This window comes from Larimichthys crocea, chromosome XI (assembly GCF_000972845.2).
Source record: "Larimichthys crocea isolate SSNF chromosome XI, L_crocea_2.0, whole genome shotgun sequence".
Classification (NCBI taxonomy): domain Eukaryota; kingdom Metazoa; phylum Chordata; class Actinopteri; family Sciaenidae; genus Larimichthys; species Larimichthys crocea.
In genome coordinates, this window is record NC_040021.1 from 20,618,136 (window position 1) to 20,635,971 (window position 17,836).

The 17,836-nt window shown below is 42.5% G+C and overlaps 2 protein-coding genes across 2 annotated transcripts; one reads left to right on the top strand and one right to left on the bottom strand.

The window, feature by feature from the left end:
- Positions 1-305: 305 nt before the first annotated feature.
- lft1 (lefty1) lies at positions 306-2,674 on the top strand. The gene is made up of 4 exons (XM_010741085.3): positions 306-797; positions 1,008-1,254; positions 1,373-1,612; positions 2,013-2,674. The coding sequence occupies exons 1-4, from the start codon at positions 533-535 to the stop codon at positions 2,335-2,337; spliced, it is 1,077 nt and encodes a 358-aa protein (XP_010739387.1). The 5' UTR covers positions 306-532; the 3' UTR covers positions 2,338-2,674.
- Positions 2,675-5,691: 3,017 nt separating this feature from the next.
- On the bottom strand, positions 5,692-15,724 carry hnrnpub (heterogeneous nuclear ribonucleoprotein Ub). The gene is made up of 14 exons (XM_010741086.3): positions 15,059-15,724; positions 13,615-13,729; positions 11,571-11,650; positions 11,316-11,455; positions 11,112-11,211; positions 10,361-10,473; positions 10,011-10,274; positions 9,786-9,905; positions 9,553-9,681; positions 9,289-9,457; positions 8,879-9,160; positions 8,498-8,772; positions 8,147-8,287; positions 5,692-7,851 (listed from the first exon to the last, which is right to left on the bottom strand). The coding sequence occupies exons 1-14, from the start codon at positions 15,510-15,512 to the stop codon at positions 7,801-7,803; spliced, it is 2,433 nt and encodes an 810-aa protein (XP_010739388.2). The 5' UTR covers positions 15,513-15,724; the 3' UTR covers positions 5,692-7,800.
- Positions 15,725-17,836: the final 2,112 nt, after the last annotated feature.

Consider the following 17,836-nt stretch of genomic DNA (forward strand, 5'->3'; position numbering starts at 1 on the left):
TTTGTGTTGACATTCAATATTTTAAATAATATTAAATAAGATATTTTGTGTTTCTCCTCAGAATTTTCTTAATTTTAGGCTAGAAAAACCCCTTCACAACCCTCATGATACCTATTTAAACTTTGTGATACACTTGTCTTGCATTAAATATAGTTGATTAAATATATAAATGCATAAAATGCACAAACAATTTCTTCCACATTTATTTACATATTAAAGAGCAGATTTTAGATCCACTGACATCAAACATAGTTTTAGTGGAACTCTGGTGAAATTACACCTCCACAATACTGATGGCACTCGAGTCTAATTGTTGCTGTTTGAAGTATGGTCACTTAGATATCCTGTTTAGGATGGGGCTGTATTGTCGCACCTTTGTTCTGATAAGGGTCCCTGCCCCCATTGACAAAGTGCGAACGACTGGGAGGGCCGCAACAATATAAGGGGGCCAGGGGAGTGTCAGAGGCACACTGTCTATCTCTGGGTGACTTGTGCTACCGTGCTGCTCTTTATCACACTGAAGTTTTGACTCATGGATTTCCTCCGCGCTTGTGTCCTGTGCGCCGCTCTCCTCGGTCTCTCCAAGGCTTTTACGCATCAGGATATGAAGGACGCGCTCCTGCAGAAACTTGGGTTGGATGAAGTTCCTAAAATCCATAAGAGGGATTTGGAGAATCTGGTTATTCCGTCGCATATCAGAAATAAATACCTGTCCATGCTGAAGATGCACCACAGCAGGAGACGCAGATCTCTGCCCAGCCTGGCGGGCATCCTGAGGGGAATCCCTGGTAATGCAGGTAAGGACACGCTCCCATTTCTGAAATATGTAATAAGTAATTTGTATGAATTCATATGAAAATAGCATTGGCAGTAGTACCAATTAAAGTAAACAGTTACTTACGTGCGTAATTGTGACACTTGGTGCGCAAAGACTATTTTACGCACCATTCCATTTATAAAACACAAACAAAGCATCGCCTTAAACGTTTGCAATCCTTCTATTTTAGATATTTCCGGGGAGTATGTGTATTCTGACACCACTCGGAATCGCATGGTGTTCGAAATGGAGGCGAGGATTCCGGATAACAGCGAGGTGACCATGGCGGAGCTGAAGCTCTACCAGCGGGCTTCCTATCACAAACGCTTCGCGGTGGAGAGGAAGAGCCACCGGCCCGTCAACAACGCCCGGGTCAGCATATACTGGGTGGAGGTTCTGCCAAACGGATCCAACCGGACATCGCTGGTAGATTCACGGTAAGGGATCACTCTCTCACGGTGACAAGTAACTGTAGAGCAATTGAGAGGCGACGTTATCTTAATCATAATTCAATCTCCTTTTAATTAATCGCCCCCTTCTCTCTCATGTTCACAGGTTGATCCCCATTCACGAGACAGGCTGGAAGAGCTTTGATGTGACCCAGGCGGTGCACTATTGGTCCAAGACGCAGCAGAAGACACCTATGCACCTGGAGGTGTGGATCGAGGGCGAGAGACCTGGCAGCTACGCAGCAGAGATGGCCAAAAGTGTGCGCTTTACCACCCAGGAGCAGACGGACAACACCTTGGGAAAGCCCGAGCTCATCCTCTACACACTCAACCTCGAAGAATACGGGTAAGGGCGCGAACTTTTGATATACAGGATATTGTATCAGTGTGACAATTAGCCCATCTCCTCTTTAAAAAACATCTGCATTCATTAGTAGATTTGTAGAAGTGTGATACAGGGGCGTCAGTTTACTCATTCTCATGGTTTGCAAAATTTGCAAAGAATTGTTGCAGAAAAGTTCAGGTGTTTTTTTGACATATTAGTGTTTAATAGTTCCGATCCTATGTGATGTTTCACAGTTATTGCCTCTAAATAGATTTAATTATGTAGATTAGCCTACAAGAAACAATACATATCATTACTGGAGACATTTAAGCAGGGGTGTAGCTAAGAGATCCTAGGCCCTTTCTTGGGGCCCTTTTGTCACATCGCTCATCTAACTTCCACGATCCTTTCATTTCCTCAGTTCTCGTGGCGACTGCGATCTCAACCATAACAAAGACACCTGCTGCAGAGAGAAGTACTTCATCAACTTCCGCGCCCTCACCTGGACACAGTACTGGATCATCGAGCCAGCGGGCTACCAAGCGTTCAGGTGCACCGGAGGATGCAAGCAGCCCAAGCGCAACTACGGCTACGGGGAGAGGCGGTGCACGGTGTCTGAGAGTGCCCCGTTGCCCATCATGTATCTGGTGAAGAAGGGGGACTACACTGAGATAGAAGTGGCTGAATTCCCTAATATGATCGTAGAGAGGTGTGCCTGCACGATGGACAACGTCTCCATAGTATGAAGTCAGCTTTTCTCCATGGGGGTGTTGATGTATTTAATGGTTTTAAACAACACGTCTAGTACTTTCTATTTAAACAGACATTTATTGGGAGTTTCACACACACACACACAGCAGGCAGTCTGGCTGCCATTGAACTCCTTCCACAAGCACTTTTATATATTTTGTACATTTTTGTAAAAAGATCTTTTTTTTTAAATTCGAATTTGTGTGAGTTGTGTCGAATCTGAAGCGATCATTCAAATTCTGTCTGATGTATTATATTTTCAAGCTGTACATAATATGGATGAGTTTATGTTTGGAAAATAAAATATTTTGTTTCACTTTTTAAAAAAAAGTTGTCTTCCTCCTCTTCACTGCTGTCTGTCCTGCTCCATTCACATTCATGATCGCATTCACATGCAGTTACATACAGCTGCCTCCTCCTCTTTCACCTCTGTATTTACACTTATAGGAAATTGTAGAGCAGAGCAAATAATTTGCCTAATGACTTACAACATTTGTTACCCCGAGGGCACCCTGTTGTTGACAATGACAGTCAAGCCTACTTGTAATGCTTTATTTACAGTGGGAAACAGCTACATGGCCACATACAGAGAAACATGAAGTCAATTCACATTAATGTGTGTTTACATCAGACTTAGACCAGGCCAATACCTAATGTTCTGTTTACTGTCTCAGTGGGGGGTCTTGTCATTCGCTAATATACCGCTGATGGAGGTAAACATGGTGCCTTGACAAAGGCAAGCAGCTGTCTGTCTGTCTGGGAGGGAAGTGGATTCCCAACATGCACCTCCAACAAAACACCAGGAAACAAGGAACAAGAAGAAACACAGGTGGTGCCGGAAAGACAGAATGTCATACATATACTGCTACTCTCTGAAATGTGTTCACCTCCCTTGAAAGTTTTCATGTTGTATTGTTTTCCAGCTTTAAAGTTGATTCAATTTGTCTTTTAGAAATCACTGTCAATGGATTTTGTATGAATACACCTGCATTTGTGAACACACCTGCATCTGGATGGCCCAGCAATATATAAAGACAACAGAGCATAGATAGAGTCCAGTTGTTGGTAGTGTTGGAGATACTCTCTGAAGAGCTGGGTCTTCAGGAGGTTTTTAAAGGTAGAGAGGGACGTCCCTGATCTGGTAGGAACTGGTAGCACATTACACCAACGGGGAACAGATAGAGTCTGGATTGCCTTGAATGAATGGGTGGCAGAGCCAGGCAACATTCATTGGTTGAACGCAATGGTTAGATAGAGAGTACTTTTCTGATCCTTGTAGGGAAATTCTTTTGTTGCAGCAGCATTACAAGTAACAACACACAAAGAACAGGCACACACTATATACAGATATGAGGTAAAAATGGTGACACAGTCTAAAAATGGCTGTGAAGAACATTTCCTAGTGACTGAACATCCCCTGGAGTTCAGTTAAATCAACCATAAAGAAATGGGAAGACTTCATAGCTGTAAATCTGCCTAGAACAGGCTGTCCTCAGAAACTGAGACATGATGGCTGTGAAAGAGTTTCAAGCTTCAGAGGCTGAGATTGGAGAGACTGTGCAGACAACACAGTCAAAGTCACTGTTAAGCCAAGATTTGAACTCTATGTGACTGAACTTGTAGTGTTACCGTACATCCTGTAAAACCTGGAAATCCTGGAAATTGGAATTCTAAATTGTATGAAATGTCTTGGAAGTAGTCATAGGAGGCCCAGAAAAGTTCCTGGAAACTTGTTGGTTTTATCATTTTTATCAATGGAAATGATTGCCAAGAGCAGTCATTGTCTGTTGCAATGTGGAACTGCTCTATTACTGGGTTTTAGGTAGTTTGAGGGTGATGTTTTTTTCAAGGGGAATCTGTGGATTGACCTGGCCCATATAAGATTGATATGTAGTTTAAGTTTTAGATCCTGAGCTATAACCCAGCATGATACATACCTTACCCACAACATGCCTGACATACAGCCCAGTTAAGGTGAATGTCTGGTCATTTCTGGTGGCCCAGATATGTCCCATACTATGCAAGATATGGCCCATGGGTGAGCATAAGATATGACCCTGATCTGGCACACATCTGGCCCATAAGATGCCTGACATTTGGCCTATTTAAGTTAAAGCTGTGGTTAATTCCTTTGGCCCCGACTTGACCCAGACCTGGCCCACACCATGCCAGACATAAGGCCTATATAAAATGAGTTAATGGTAAATTTATTTGGCCGAGATGGTCCACATCACGCCTGATATCTAGCCCATATGAGGTGGACCTATGGCTAAGGTGAGGCAGCAAGGTAATGTGTCAATGCCGTCATTCAAGGCCTTAAGAGAACTTCAGGTGTGGGCTAAATTAGTGTGAATAATCTACTGTTATCTGGGTTTACTTACAATGGTGTTTTAACTAACTGTTAACATCAGCATGCTAACAGAATCACTATAACAAATTGTGTAATGTTCACCATCTTAGTTTACTGTGTTAGCATGCTAACACTGTTAAAATAGCAGTAAATATAAGGTTCAGCTGAGGATGGTGGGTCATATTAAGTCATAAACCAGATCAGTTTAAAACTGACGGTGCTAGATCAAAGTTATTACAATTCATCCTCTGGCGGCCATGATCGTGAGAATTACTTTGTAGCAAGTTTCTTGACACCTAAATGTACAATAGTCAAAATATTTTACTCTGAACCACAAAGGTGAACCTCATAGTGATCATCCTCTGGGGACTATGAATACCTGCACAAAATTAAATGGTTATCCACCAAATAGTTGTTGAAATATTCTGGACCAATATATATGGTATAATCATAAATATACCATCTCAACAAAGCATTGTGTTGTGGGAATACTTGTCTGCAACATGCCCTGAAAAACCGGCAGGGACACCATCATCCCCAGTGTTGAGACTCAGACTTCTTCTCCAGTAGCAGTAAATGTGAAGGTCTCCTAGCTGACTTCCTAACCGAAGCACTTCTCTTCAAATAAAAGGTGTCCATGGGAGGCAGTAACTTGTGGTGTCAAATCTAATATATTAAACCCAACAAAGAACTTGTTAGAATAAATTCTTTGATGCAAGTCAAATTCTTGTACATCCAGGATACGATTGGTGGGGCAACCTCATAGCCATAGATTAGGACAACTTGCAATTTAAGTTTAAGTTTTAGTGTTTGAGTCAAATTTGTGGATCATACAATTAATCACTGGTGCTCCTAAATACCTGCAAACAAGTATGTCGTAATTAGTTCCACTAAATCTAATCACTTGGTAGATATCAGCATCGTTTTTCTGTTGAAAGTGATTAAATCTACTGATTTGACACTTGTTATACACTTTGACAAACCACAGTCACCGTATACCAGCTTCTTTAACTTTAATAGAATTGAGACAAATTAAAAAAGAAAATACAATCCCAAATTTTTAAACACAAATATCAAAAACTAGATAGAAAAGACAACATATCTCCAAAAGTCTCAAAGCTTTTGCATTGTTGGTTTAATCATAAAAGACCTGATATACAACCTGCAACATAAAGCGATAAAAATATAGTGTCTGTTGTATTATAGTTTATACTGTAAACTCAAAAGCTTGCATTCTGCTAGATTTATGTATCCAGTACAATAAAACAGGAGGCCACAAACTCTCCAAACATTTAAATATAGTTTGACAATTCATCACACAGCAGTACTCGGGCAAACTAACACTTTCTTAATCACAATACAGTTATTACTCAAAGTCAATTAATTCATGGACATTCGTGCATGGTTGAAATAGTGGTGTAGTATTTACATGTTTATTAAACATCAACACGGGCAGGTAAAAAAGAAAAGCAATGGACACACACGACCACATTTTGTCCGATCTACTGTTAAATGGTTTTTATCTTCCAGTTCTGATGATGTTCTGTTGAAACTCAAGCTGGGTGTCCTCTGCCAGCATAACCTGATGGTGGTGGTGGTAGCTGTGGTGGACACATTATGAGCAGTTGGATGAAGAGCTGCCATTATTGCCGGGCCACACAGTCACCAACATGAGCTCTGGAGTGTTTTCAAACACAACGCCTTTCGAGGTGACAAAAAGTTACTCTCTGTTTCGGTCTTCATGAACTTTTGGTGTTAATAGATGTGTTGTGATACTGTGTAGCCCTTTAGGTCTGCTGGTGAAAATGAGTTAACCCTGCCTGCTTTCAATGACGTTTGTGCTGAAGTAGCATCACCAGAAATTTGTTCAAAATTGAAATAGTGGCATCAGTATAAATGTAAAAAAAAAAAAAAGCAAAATGATGGTTCTGTAATTAGACTGATCAGTGCTGTTTTTCAGAAGTCTACTGCACTACAAAGGAACCGTTTATAAAGACAATCTAGGAACCACACTTCCTCCTGAGAATCAAGCGTAGTCAGTGCCCTAATTTTAAATAAATTAAAAGACTTACAAAAGGCATAATGTACTACTAAAAATGGCTTACTTATATCCTTAAAATGGCTTGGCCAAAATACTTTCTCGCACGTTCGTTATAGTAGCTAAAAGGATTGGAAATGACGTATCAAAGACAGGACACTTGAAGGGAATACTTCACTAATGAGGCGTAAACTGGGCTTGTAGTGGCGCTGATGTCCGCACTGTTTGAAGTAGCAAACTAGGACATCGCCCATTCAAAGGTCTTTTACACACCTTTGAACTGAATCAAAAGTCATAAGCCAGGAAGAATGTAAAAAAGCCAACGAGTTGTTTATTGTAGGTCTATGAGAAGGTTTAGGTTACAGGTTTGAAACTGGGAACAAAAGACAAAAGCTTGCTGTAAATTCACTTGTTGCTTCAGTTTAACTGTTTGACAGTGGACTAGATCGACATGTACAGTTTAACAATATAATCACCTACCATGCTTTTCACTAATAAGCCAAGGTTCCTTTCAAATCATTACTGTTTTCTTAAACTTTGCATACAAACTACGCAAAAAAACCCAAAAAATATTTACAATTTTGTAATAAAAAAAGCAAAAACAAAAATCACAGCACAGATAAAATGCACAAAAAAAAAAACAAAAAAAAAACACTTCCTTAACATCTGCCAGGCTGGCAAAATGTTTCTGGTTCCTGATATTATAAACATGATTTTTTTTTTTTTTTAAAAGCACGTCTTTTAAAAGTGGCCAAGAAAAAAAAACTAAACAAATGAAATGTACAACAAGAAAAAAAAAAAAAGCAGATGATTGAATAAAACTGAACCCACGTTGTACATGTGTATATAGATATATAAAGCTTCAATTACACTCTGTCTGGTCTCCTCTCTGATGTGGAATGTTGTTGCTCCATATCTCTGTAGGCTTCAGTTGGTGGGACTTAGACAATTAAAAAGTGGGTTCTAGGAAAAGAAAAACAAACCAGCAAAAAAAAAAAAAGCAGGGTGGAGGGTGTTCCGTGGCTAGCGGTGGGTCTCAGTGTTGGCCACCAGTCCGTTAGAACAAGTGTCTTAGTAATATCCAGGCTGATACTGCTGGCTCCAGGGCTTCTGGTTCCAGAACTGCACGGGACACACAGATTGGCAACGCATTCAATATTTTGTTACGCCATTGTTAATACAGTAGTTAAAGGCTTTAAAGCTGGTTCAGGTCAGGCAAACCTTTTGTACTGATGCAGTTGAGATTAAAGGTGGATGTTAAAGCATTTCATTCAGGAAAATTATACACAAATCAGAAAATATTAATCTGTGAAAGGGATAATTAGAAATTATTCAGTAAATCTGGACTTTAAAAAAACTAATCTGTACCGTCTTAAACAAACATATGAAGTCTGGTGTAATGTGCATAAATACTGACCCCTTGCTGCCAGCTCTGGTTGAAGGCTTGGGCCTTGTCCATGCCGTTCCTGTTGCCGCCAAAGTTGCCACTGTTCCTGTTGTTGCCAAAGTTGCCATTCTTGTTGCCAAAGTTGCCACGGTTACCTCCCCTCTGGTGAAACTGTAGAGGAAGAGAGGCAGGAAAATGATCATGCAGCAGTCTGAACTGGCAGTGCCATTTTTAACCCACTAGATGTCACTGTTACAAGCACAGTTATAACTGTAACAAACATTTAAAAAACTCATTACTGCACAATACAAGGAAAGAGAAGCTGATAAACTTAACAGGTCTCACAACATAGTTAATGTCAAATGTCTTTATTGAACCTACCTGGCCGGGATGTCCCCTGTTTCCACCACGATTCATGTTGCCTCCACCTCCTCTGCTCATGTTCCCTCTGTGCATTGGGCCGCCTCTGTTCATAGGTCCCCCTCTGGGTCCCATGTTACCCCCCCTCATTGGGCCACCCCTGGGGGATCCGCCTAGGCTGGGAATGGGACCGCCGCCCCGGTTGTAGTTTCCACGGTTATGGAACCCTCCTCTGAAGGCTGGGGGAGGCAGGAAGCCACGAGGTGGACGGTTGAAGCCACCACGAGGGCCAGGAGCTGTGCAGAAAGATCAGAAACAGTACAAGTTAGAAAAAATGTGATCTACACATCCACAACATTATTTGCTAAAATGACATCAAGTGCATCCCCAAATTACTTTTACCTCCTCTGAAGTTGCCTCTGTTCTGGAAGCCTCCACGGCCACCTCCTCTCGGTCCGGGTCCACCACCGCGGCCAAACTGGTTCTTTCCTCCGCGGCCTCCACCGCGCAGGCCACCGCCTCTTTTTGGTGTTGTGCTTCCCTGATTGGGTTTCTTTTCAGCCGGCAGAGCAGTCTTGCTTTCTTCTTTGTACTGTTCCAGCAGCTTGGCAGCCTCCTCCTTCTGCATCTCAGCATAGATGACCTCATTGAAGCTCTCTCCCTCCTCAGGCAGAGAGTAGAAGCCTGTAATGGGGGAAAAAAAAAAAAAAAAAAAGAACATGATGCAAAGGGATGCAAAAAGACGACTGACAAAAAGAGATCCAGTCAAGGTTTCAACTAAGCATACTTTATAATCCAAACAGCTTTTTTACCCTTCATTTTGAGAACAGCGTGCTCAGGCACTTCTTTGCCATCACTCTCAACCTTCTGCTGAACTCTCTGCTTGTAGTCTTCGTCAGAGGGGCAGACCACCACAGCCTTGCGCTGGAAACCTGCAAACAAGCACATCTTCCTCTTCTGGCCTGGAGCAGACAGGTTAGTCTGTGGGGTGGGGGGAGGGGGAGAGATCAGTTATGCTGTGATTTTACACACACATCTGTAAAATGATGTGATCACATTCAGTGCCAGCTCCTTACATGATCCAGGATGTAGTTCCTCTTCTTGCGGGCAGCGATCTCGATAAACTTTCCCAAGAAAAGCGGTGCTCGCTGGGAAATGGCAGTCAGTTTTGTGATGTCCTTCGACTGGCGTTTCAGGCTGTTGATCTGTATTAAATGATTAGACAGATAGACATACGTCATGTTCACGCTTTCCACGGCTACCAAGAACAGCAGCTAGCAATAGACCACATAGCAATATCAGTACTGACCATCATCTTGTCCACAATGGTATCACTGCCCAGGATGTAGTATTTTCCAGGGTTCTCCTGGACATGGTTCTTCACCCATGTAGTCTTCCCTGAACCTGGTAGACCGACCATCACTATGATCTACACAACATGGGGAGGAAAAAACAAAACAAAAACAAGAGATCATCAAACCTGCAAAAATGTCAAGAATATCAATGAAGAACATCGACATGTTTCTATGCTTACCTCGCAGTCAGCCTTGGTTTGTGGTCCCTTGATTGCCCGGACTCGGTCATCCACAGCAATCTGCTGCAGGAAGGTGTAGTCCTGGGGCTGGGGGAAGTACGGAGTCTCCATCTGGCCAAAGTTGAACTCCACAGCGCAATTGTGGCAGATAATGTGTGGGAAAAGGGCCTGGCCGCCCAGGGTGTCCTTGCTGACCTGGAAAGCGACGGCTGGCTCCCCGCCGTTCTTGGAGAAGGACATCACCACCTCGTCACCCTCAAAGTCCTGAGCAAAGAAATGACGTTATTCCAAAGCAAAGCTTTGTTTTCATCTACATCAATGAACTAATATAAGTAGTGTGCATGTCTTACAATGAGGCAGCAGATGACATCGTTCTCTTCATAAGTTTCTCCGAAGTCCTCTGTCACACAGTTGGTGGTCTTCTTGCCTTTACCAGAGTATGCGTATGAATGTTCCTCCTCACCTGAAGATTAACGGCACAAAAATATTTTGTGACAGACAGCAGCTGGAATACTGCTGAATAAACACATCACCTCTCAGTAACTGAGACCCTGTAACAGTGTGAATCATCTCATGGCAAAAGTCCAACCACCATTACTATGATAGAGCTGGAGCCATTTTACATTAAAGTGTCATGCTTCGCACGAACCACTAGGGGGAGGTCTTTAACAGAGTCTTTCATAGAGTCTCAGATTTTAGGATAATTTCATCTGGCATAGCCTCCTTTGTTTAGTCAAAGGTTGCACACATGGTTCACACAATGGAATACAAGGCACTCTACAGTCAATCAACTGCACATCATTTGATCTTTGCAAATGGTTGCAATGGCTTGGCCACTATTTGGCGTATGAGAAGTATTGATATCCAACAATGTTTAAGTCATAGTCAAAAAGAAACATTTCTTAAACCAGTTTTCTGTGAACTGCATGTGTGATGTGACGAAGTAAAAAATACTCTGGCAAGAAGTGGAAGGAACATTGCCAAGAGTAGATGGAAAGTTGGACAGCTGGACTCTTCTTCCACTGACACTGAATGCCAGAATGACACGGCCAGCAGTAGAATATACAGAAGACAGTAGAGCTTAGATATATAGATACTGACCAAGGAGCAGGGTGCCAGTGGCCAAGGACCAGCCGACCTGCACATCGTGGATCTCCATGTTCTTGGGAGAAATGTGCTTCACAGGAATTTTCTCTGTAATCTGTTGACAGGAACAAAATCCACATAAGCCTAGAAGTATCCAGACATGTAATAAACAGAACTTTATTCTTTCAACTGCAAAATGTGTCAGTGTTATTAATGTACCTTCATCTCAAAGCAGGCTTTGCCCTTGTTCACACCATAGGTGGCCTTGCCTCCGGACCACAGGTAAGCAAAACTCTCCATTGTGAGAGATGAGGCACTGTAACGGTCCCGTGATACCTTAAAGTGCAGGTCGCAGTTGTCTAGAGCAGAAAAATAAAGAATGTAAATAGTAGTTAGGTTAGGTGTTCTTTGCAATTACAATGTTTGATCTTTGAATAACATTAACTCCGCTTTAAAAGTTAGCATGTGACCTACAGGCATCCAGACAGACTTTTGTGTCATCAAACTCCTCATCTTCTTCCTCGAGGGGTGGCACAGGAGACTTAAATGAGGCCCTGTAGAGAGATACCAAGCAGTCAATTAGGATTCACGTCAGCACAACTGCATGGAACATATAGATGCCTTGGGTACCACTTGCTGAAAAATATGTGGGGGAGAGGAGTGGAAAAGACAGACCAAGGGAAACGATACAAAATAGAAACAGTATTTTGGGCAGGCGAGCCTCCAAACCTTTTGGATAGTCAGTTGTATAGGGGGCCTTGGCAGACAACACTTACCTTGCAGTATCCAGCGAAATCTAAAAAAGACGTGAAGAGATACACAGAAAGAAAGGACCTCGGCTCGCCTTCACATACAAGGCTATCCATTGGTGAAAGTGATCAAAATCAAAGCAGACATCTCCCCCCTTTTTGAGATCAGCGTGTTTATGATCTCCAGGATTGCTGTGGTGGTCAGTCAAAGCAATGGTGGGTGCAGTTATATTTAACTTCCTGTGTGTGGAACTCTTAAATGAAAAGGTCATGACTAGCTCACGGTTCTGTGTGACTATGCAGTACAACTTGTCACCATGCTTAGCTGCTTAAAATGAGCACTCACAGATTACAGAGAGCTACAGCAACTTACCAACTCCGTAGCTTGAGATTAGATACCTAAATCTTATGGGATGTTTAAGAAATTAGGCAAAATGTTGTAAGAAGACAAACATTTCAATGATGCTTCAGCATTGTTCTACCCAAAGCAATCATTTAAGTCCAGTGGGGGTCTCCAGAGACGTCAGTCATTGTACTTGTCCTCAAACAGCCTCATGTGCCGTACAAATGGTTGCTGTTGGGAGATTTATGGTGGTTTCTGCGTTGGAGCATTGTGGGCCACACACAGGCTTGCGGCTCTATAGGCCTGTGGCTGCCCTGGTTTCACAAGGGTAGATTAAACCTCCCTTAAATTGTTGGGTGAAATTATGTAATTGGAAATGTGGAGAAAAAACTGGAGCTTCAAATTGGAAATGATTGATGCTTGCAAAAAAAGTTTGGCTGTCCAGTTTAGAGGGGGGGAAAGGCAATGATGATTCTGGTGCCCTGAAGAATCCTTTCTCCCCAAAATTTAAAAAAAAAAAAAAAAAGGGGGGGGGGGGGGGGGGGCTGAATCAAAAATCCATTCCATTTTCTGCCAGTTGATCCATAGAGTGTTAACAGCGCAATGAAAACAAAACACTGACCAAGAAGTAGGTACATGTATGCACACATACACTCACAAACGCTCATGCACACCATGCATGACATCACCTGCACAGGGGTAGAAAGGAGCCTCGCAAACACACATCCAAACTCTCACACCATGAGAACATACACACAAGACATGATACATGAGACAGAGATAGCATTTTGACGTCATACAACCAAACAAAAAAATAAAAAAAATTGAAAAAAAGGGGAAAGGGACCATTGCGAGGCAAAACGATGGACGGTCAATAGCGAGCTCCTCCGTGGACGTTCCAAACACTTTGGGAATATTTTTTTTTGCTACATCCTTGTGTGCTAGCCTGCAGCAGTGGACCCCCTCCTCCCACGCCTCTGAGCTATTCCTCCCCACCACCCTCTCTCCGTTCATTCATTCAAAAGTGCACATCTGCTACTTTCTTCTGGGTTTGTTCTTTGTGCAGCCTTGTTTCACCTTGAGGACACAATGGGCTTTCCAAAACAATAAGTGGCATGAGGAACAGATGTGAAAATTCATAGAGACTTGATAGTTGCACTTCTGCTACAGAATGCAGTTCATTAAAAGACACAAATGTGAGTGGGCACTGTAAAAAGGTAAATGGTAAGGCTCTTTAAGTAGTCAGGGATGACCCTCAAAACATGTGTGTGAAAGTAAGGTTATTAATAAATAGAATACTGGAAAATGAGGGTTTTCCTCTTACTAGTCATAAGTGCATTGGCACTTAAAGCCAATACAGTTCAACAAAGCTATGGATGGCGCTTCAGGGATGCTGAAGGCCATTTTTGCTCTGTCCCATCCTTACCAGCTGTATTTGTTCTCTTCAATAAATTCAAAGTAGCCCCTTCCATGTTCCTCCCGGCGTCTCTTAACACCCTTCTTATTCTTCTGATCAGCATTCGTGTCTTTGTCCGCATCCCCTTTGAAAATAGAACAAAGATATAGAATGAGGTGCTCCTTTTTAATGTGAGAGAGAGGTCGGACTGGCAGTGGGGTTCTGGCCCACAAAGCCCGTTCATTAGTTACATTGTGTCGACCATAGAAATCAATATTTTTTTCAAAGAAATAATGGCAACTAAAGAGGTAACACCTCATGATTACACTTAAACAACACAATCATACTCCATAAATTGTAACAGCCCTAAAGACCAGATAGTAAATTACAATGCAAGCTGGTCCAAATGAACATTGTGAACAGTGTTTGCTGGGGCTAAAAAAACAAGTCTCTGCAAAGTAAACGGGCTGGGTATATATACTGTTCAAGATTCATTAAGAGGACTACTGTGGTCTGGGACAAATGCATCATGCAAGGGAAATGGGGGAAACCTACATAGACCTGGACTGCCCCCTCCCCCCCAGTCACATCTTTCCCTAAGTGGCTATCTGATATAAACTTTTTTCTTTCATTCCAACAAGATGACTCTTCTCTATTCAAACCACGTGCTAAAACAAGCAGCTCAGCGCCTGGCCCCGCATCTTCCGCACATCTTCGAGTGAGCTAGTCCAAGTGTTCCCGGTCCTTCTCAGGTCAGATACAGATTTATACGCAGTCATTCCCAATGAACTCCACATTAAAGTTTCATTTTCAACGACCCTCTCTTGGCCTAGGGCAGTTTCACAGGACAGACGCGGAGGAAAGACGTCATATCACAACACTAAGCTTACGTTATGTCATTTATCTGAATATAAATTAATTATAACGGAGTTATCTTGGCCCACCACCACCGCCGTCGTCGTCCCTATCGGCCCTGTCATAGTGAAACGTAAATACGGGAACGACTGAAGTAGCTACCCGGCTGAGCAGCTAGTTAGCGCCGCACCACAGACAAAGAAAATGACGTTAGCCGTCGAGCTAACGGGCTAAGCGACATTATCAGCCTATTTTGTCAATTCCGTCTCTTAGTCATTGTGGCTAACGACACCCAATCGACAGCTAATAAAGCTAAGGTTGACGTTTACGGACTGGACTATCGACACTTGTAAAGAAAACGATTAGAAAACCAAGGTGCTAGCGTTAAATTAGCTTACCGGCTAACTGTTTCGTGGCTAACGCTCGCTAGCCTGCCGAGGTCACGCTATCTAGCTCAACATGGACGCTGTGTTTGTGGTTACGCATTTCAAATCTGGTCTTTCCCAGCCGGCTCCCTCCCGCGGTAGCATTAGCGCTAACGTTATAGCAAAAAAAAACCGACACCCAGCCACAGTCCATCCAGCCAGTCACATTTTCATAAGCAGTCCAGTCGACTCACCCTCAGCAGCCTGGTCCCCGGGCTCACCATCCTCTGCCTCTATTTTCTCCATGTCGTCTACATCTCCCTTGAGCATAGGATCCATCTCATCGTCCTCGTCCTCTTCCCCCTCACCCATCTCTTCGTCCTCGGCGACGGCGTCGCCGTTGCCTCCATTTTCCGGCTCCTCTTCTTCTTCCTCTTCCTCCTCCTCGTTGGCCTCCATGCTTTCTTCTATCGGGCCGTCGCCCTCTTCTTCCTCACCCATACCCTCCTGATCAGCGGCCTGGCCGAAACCCTCGTCCGACGCGGCTTCTTGGTCCAGCGCAGGGTCCCCGACAAGGGCCTCCTCATCCAGCGCGGCCTGCAGGCGGTCCATCAGCTCGGCCTTGAGCCCCTTGTCCGAAAGATTACGCTTTTTCAGCTCGTCCTTCAGCTCGTTAACTTTAAGCTTTTTGACGTTGATTGAACTCATTGTGAATGTTTGACGGCGAAATTTCTTAAATAAAATTCACAAACACGGCGATAAATAAATAACGTGGACGCCCTTTGTTAACGGATGTAGCTCAAATCTGCGCCAAATGGCACCCGCGCTGACCGACCAATCTTTCACCGGCAGAAGCGCTGAGCCGAGCCTGCGGTGTGGGGGAGGAGGATGACGTCCCCTACCGTAATTACCCGGAGAGCGACGCAGCTTGGCTTTATAGCAGAGCTCGCCGACCATCTGTCGCTGCCGTAAACACAAAACCAATCCCACAGAAACTGTTGTTGTGGAAGAAAGTGGGACAAAATGTGGAGGAAATATAAAACGCAGGACATCGTTAAGCGTACGTTTATTAGTAAAACGTATTTATGTCTGGAAAGAAGTTTGCGTAGAGTATTTTAAAAGGGAATTTGAAGGTGTTTAAAATAGGCCAACGCCGCGCTTCTAGAGAGCTATAGATCATAATGAGAAATATAATACGGTAATGTGTTACATTATTTACGACAATTAGCGTAGGCTAACAATGACGGCCTACCAGTCAAAAGTTTGGACACACCTTATTCAATGTTTTTTATACATCGTGTTATTTTCTTCTTAACACCGAAGACATCCAAACTATGGAACAACACATACGGAATTATGTAAACAAGGCAAAATATGGTTCATATCCTAAATTCTTCAATGTAGCCACCTTTTGCTTTGCACACTCATTCTCATGGGGTAGTCATATAGCTTCTTTAATGGATTTTAGACCATCGCTTGGTAGTGTCAGCATACAGTAACTGAATTACTGTAGGACATGAAGGTCAGTCAGTCTGGAAAATTTCTTCAAATGCAGTCATACAAACCTTGAGGAAACTGGTTTTCGTGAGGTCTGAAAGACTGAAAAGAAGACCAAGAGTTACCTCTGCTGCAGAGGAGAAGTTCACCACAGTTACACGTCTCAGAAATTGCCAATTAATGACACCTCAGATTAAAGCCCACATAAATGCTTCACAGAGTTCAAGTAGACATATCAGGCGTTCATGGTCAAACTGCTGCAAAGAGACCACTAGTGAGGGAGACAAGAAGAAGAGAACTGCTTTGGCCAAAAAACACGAGGAACTGGCATTAGACTTGACTAACCATGTCTTTGAAAGATGCAGAGAAGGTCAACGGATGATATCTGCATGTGTGGTTCCCACTGGGAAGCATGGAGGAGGAAGTGCAATGATGTGTGCTGCTTTCAAAATTCAAGGTACACTTAACCAGCAGGGCTACTGCAGCATTCTGCAGCGACATGTCATCACATCTGATTTGCTGCATCAAATGACCTGGCCTCCACAATCACCCAATTTAAACCCACTACTACTTCATTGTTTTGATCTCAAATGAGTGTAAAAGTAGCAGTCTCTTTCATTGGGTAGAAAAAGCCATAGAGTTAAGTTCATATAAAGTCACCCAACAGTACAGTTAGCTCTTTAAATGTTAAATCTACTGGAGGAATTTAGGATAGCTATCATCCAACACTAAGCCTATTAAAGCAAGTTCGGTGTAATAGGCTATTGTATATGTGGTTTTATTTGCATCTGCGCATACAAACACTACTAAAGAAATACCAAATGCATCAATCAAGAACAACAAATGTGGTAATTTCAAAAGTTTTCAATTAATGTGCAACATGCCTTGAAGACACCATTAAGCACATTTTATATTTTGTATATATTTTGTAACTCTTTGAAGAAATAATTTAAAGAAAATATGTAATCCTTGTAAAGGGACACTCCCTTGACTTTACTCATGACATTTGGTTGTGTAATGTCCTCTGTGGCTCTGAAGCTGTGTCCATACTGTAACCCTGATGATGTCATCAGATGCAGAAATGCAGGCTCCAGTTTTTTCAGAGCTTGACCCATATTAGCAACTGTAAGTCAGTATATTTCAGACTCTGCTGCATCAATTTTGACCATTCTGATTTTAATCTGTCTCCTGTAAGACCCTCGCCATTATGGAAGTGCAGTATTAAATTGCTGGAGTAGTCTTTTAAATCATCTTATTTCTAGAACTGCATGTATGCAGACGTACTACATGTCTGATATTCCCTTCTGCTACATAATGTTTTTTCATATAAATTCTCTAGTGTTGCTGTTTTCTAATTTTGGCCACTGTTACTTCAAAGTTGACCTCTAGTGCTACTTAACATCTCCAGAAGACATATTATAATACATTGGCTGCCAAACAAAGACCATATATCATAATTCAAATAAAGGTCAAAAATTGTACCTTTACTGAAATTTTCAGTCAAGGTAGGAGTGTTACAGTGACTGTATGTAAAT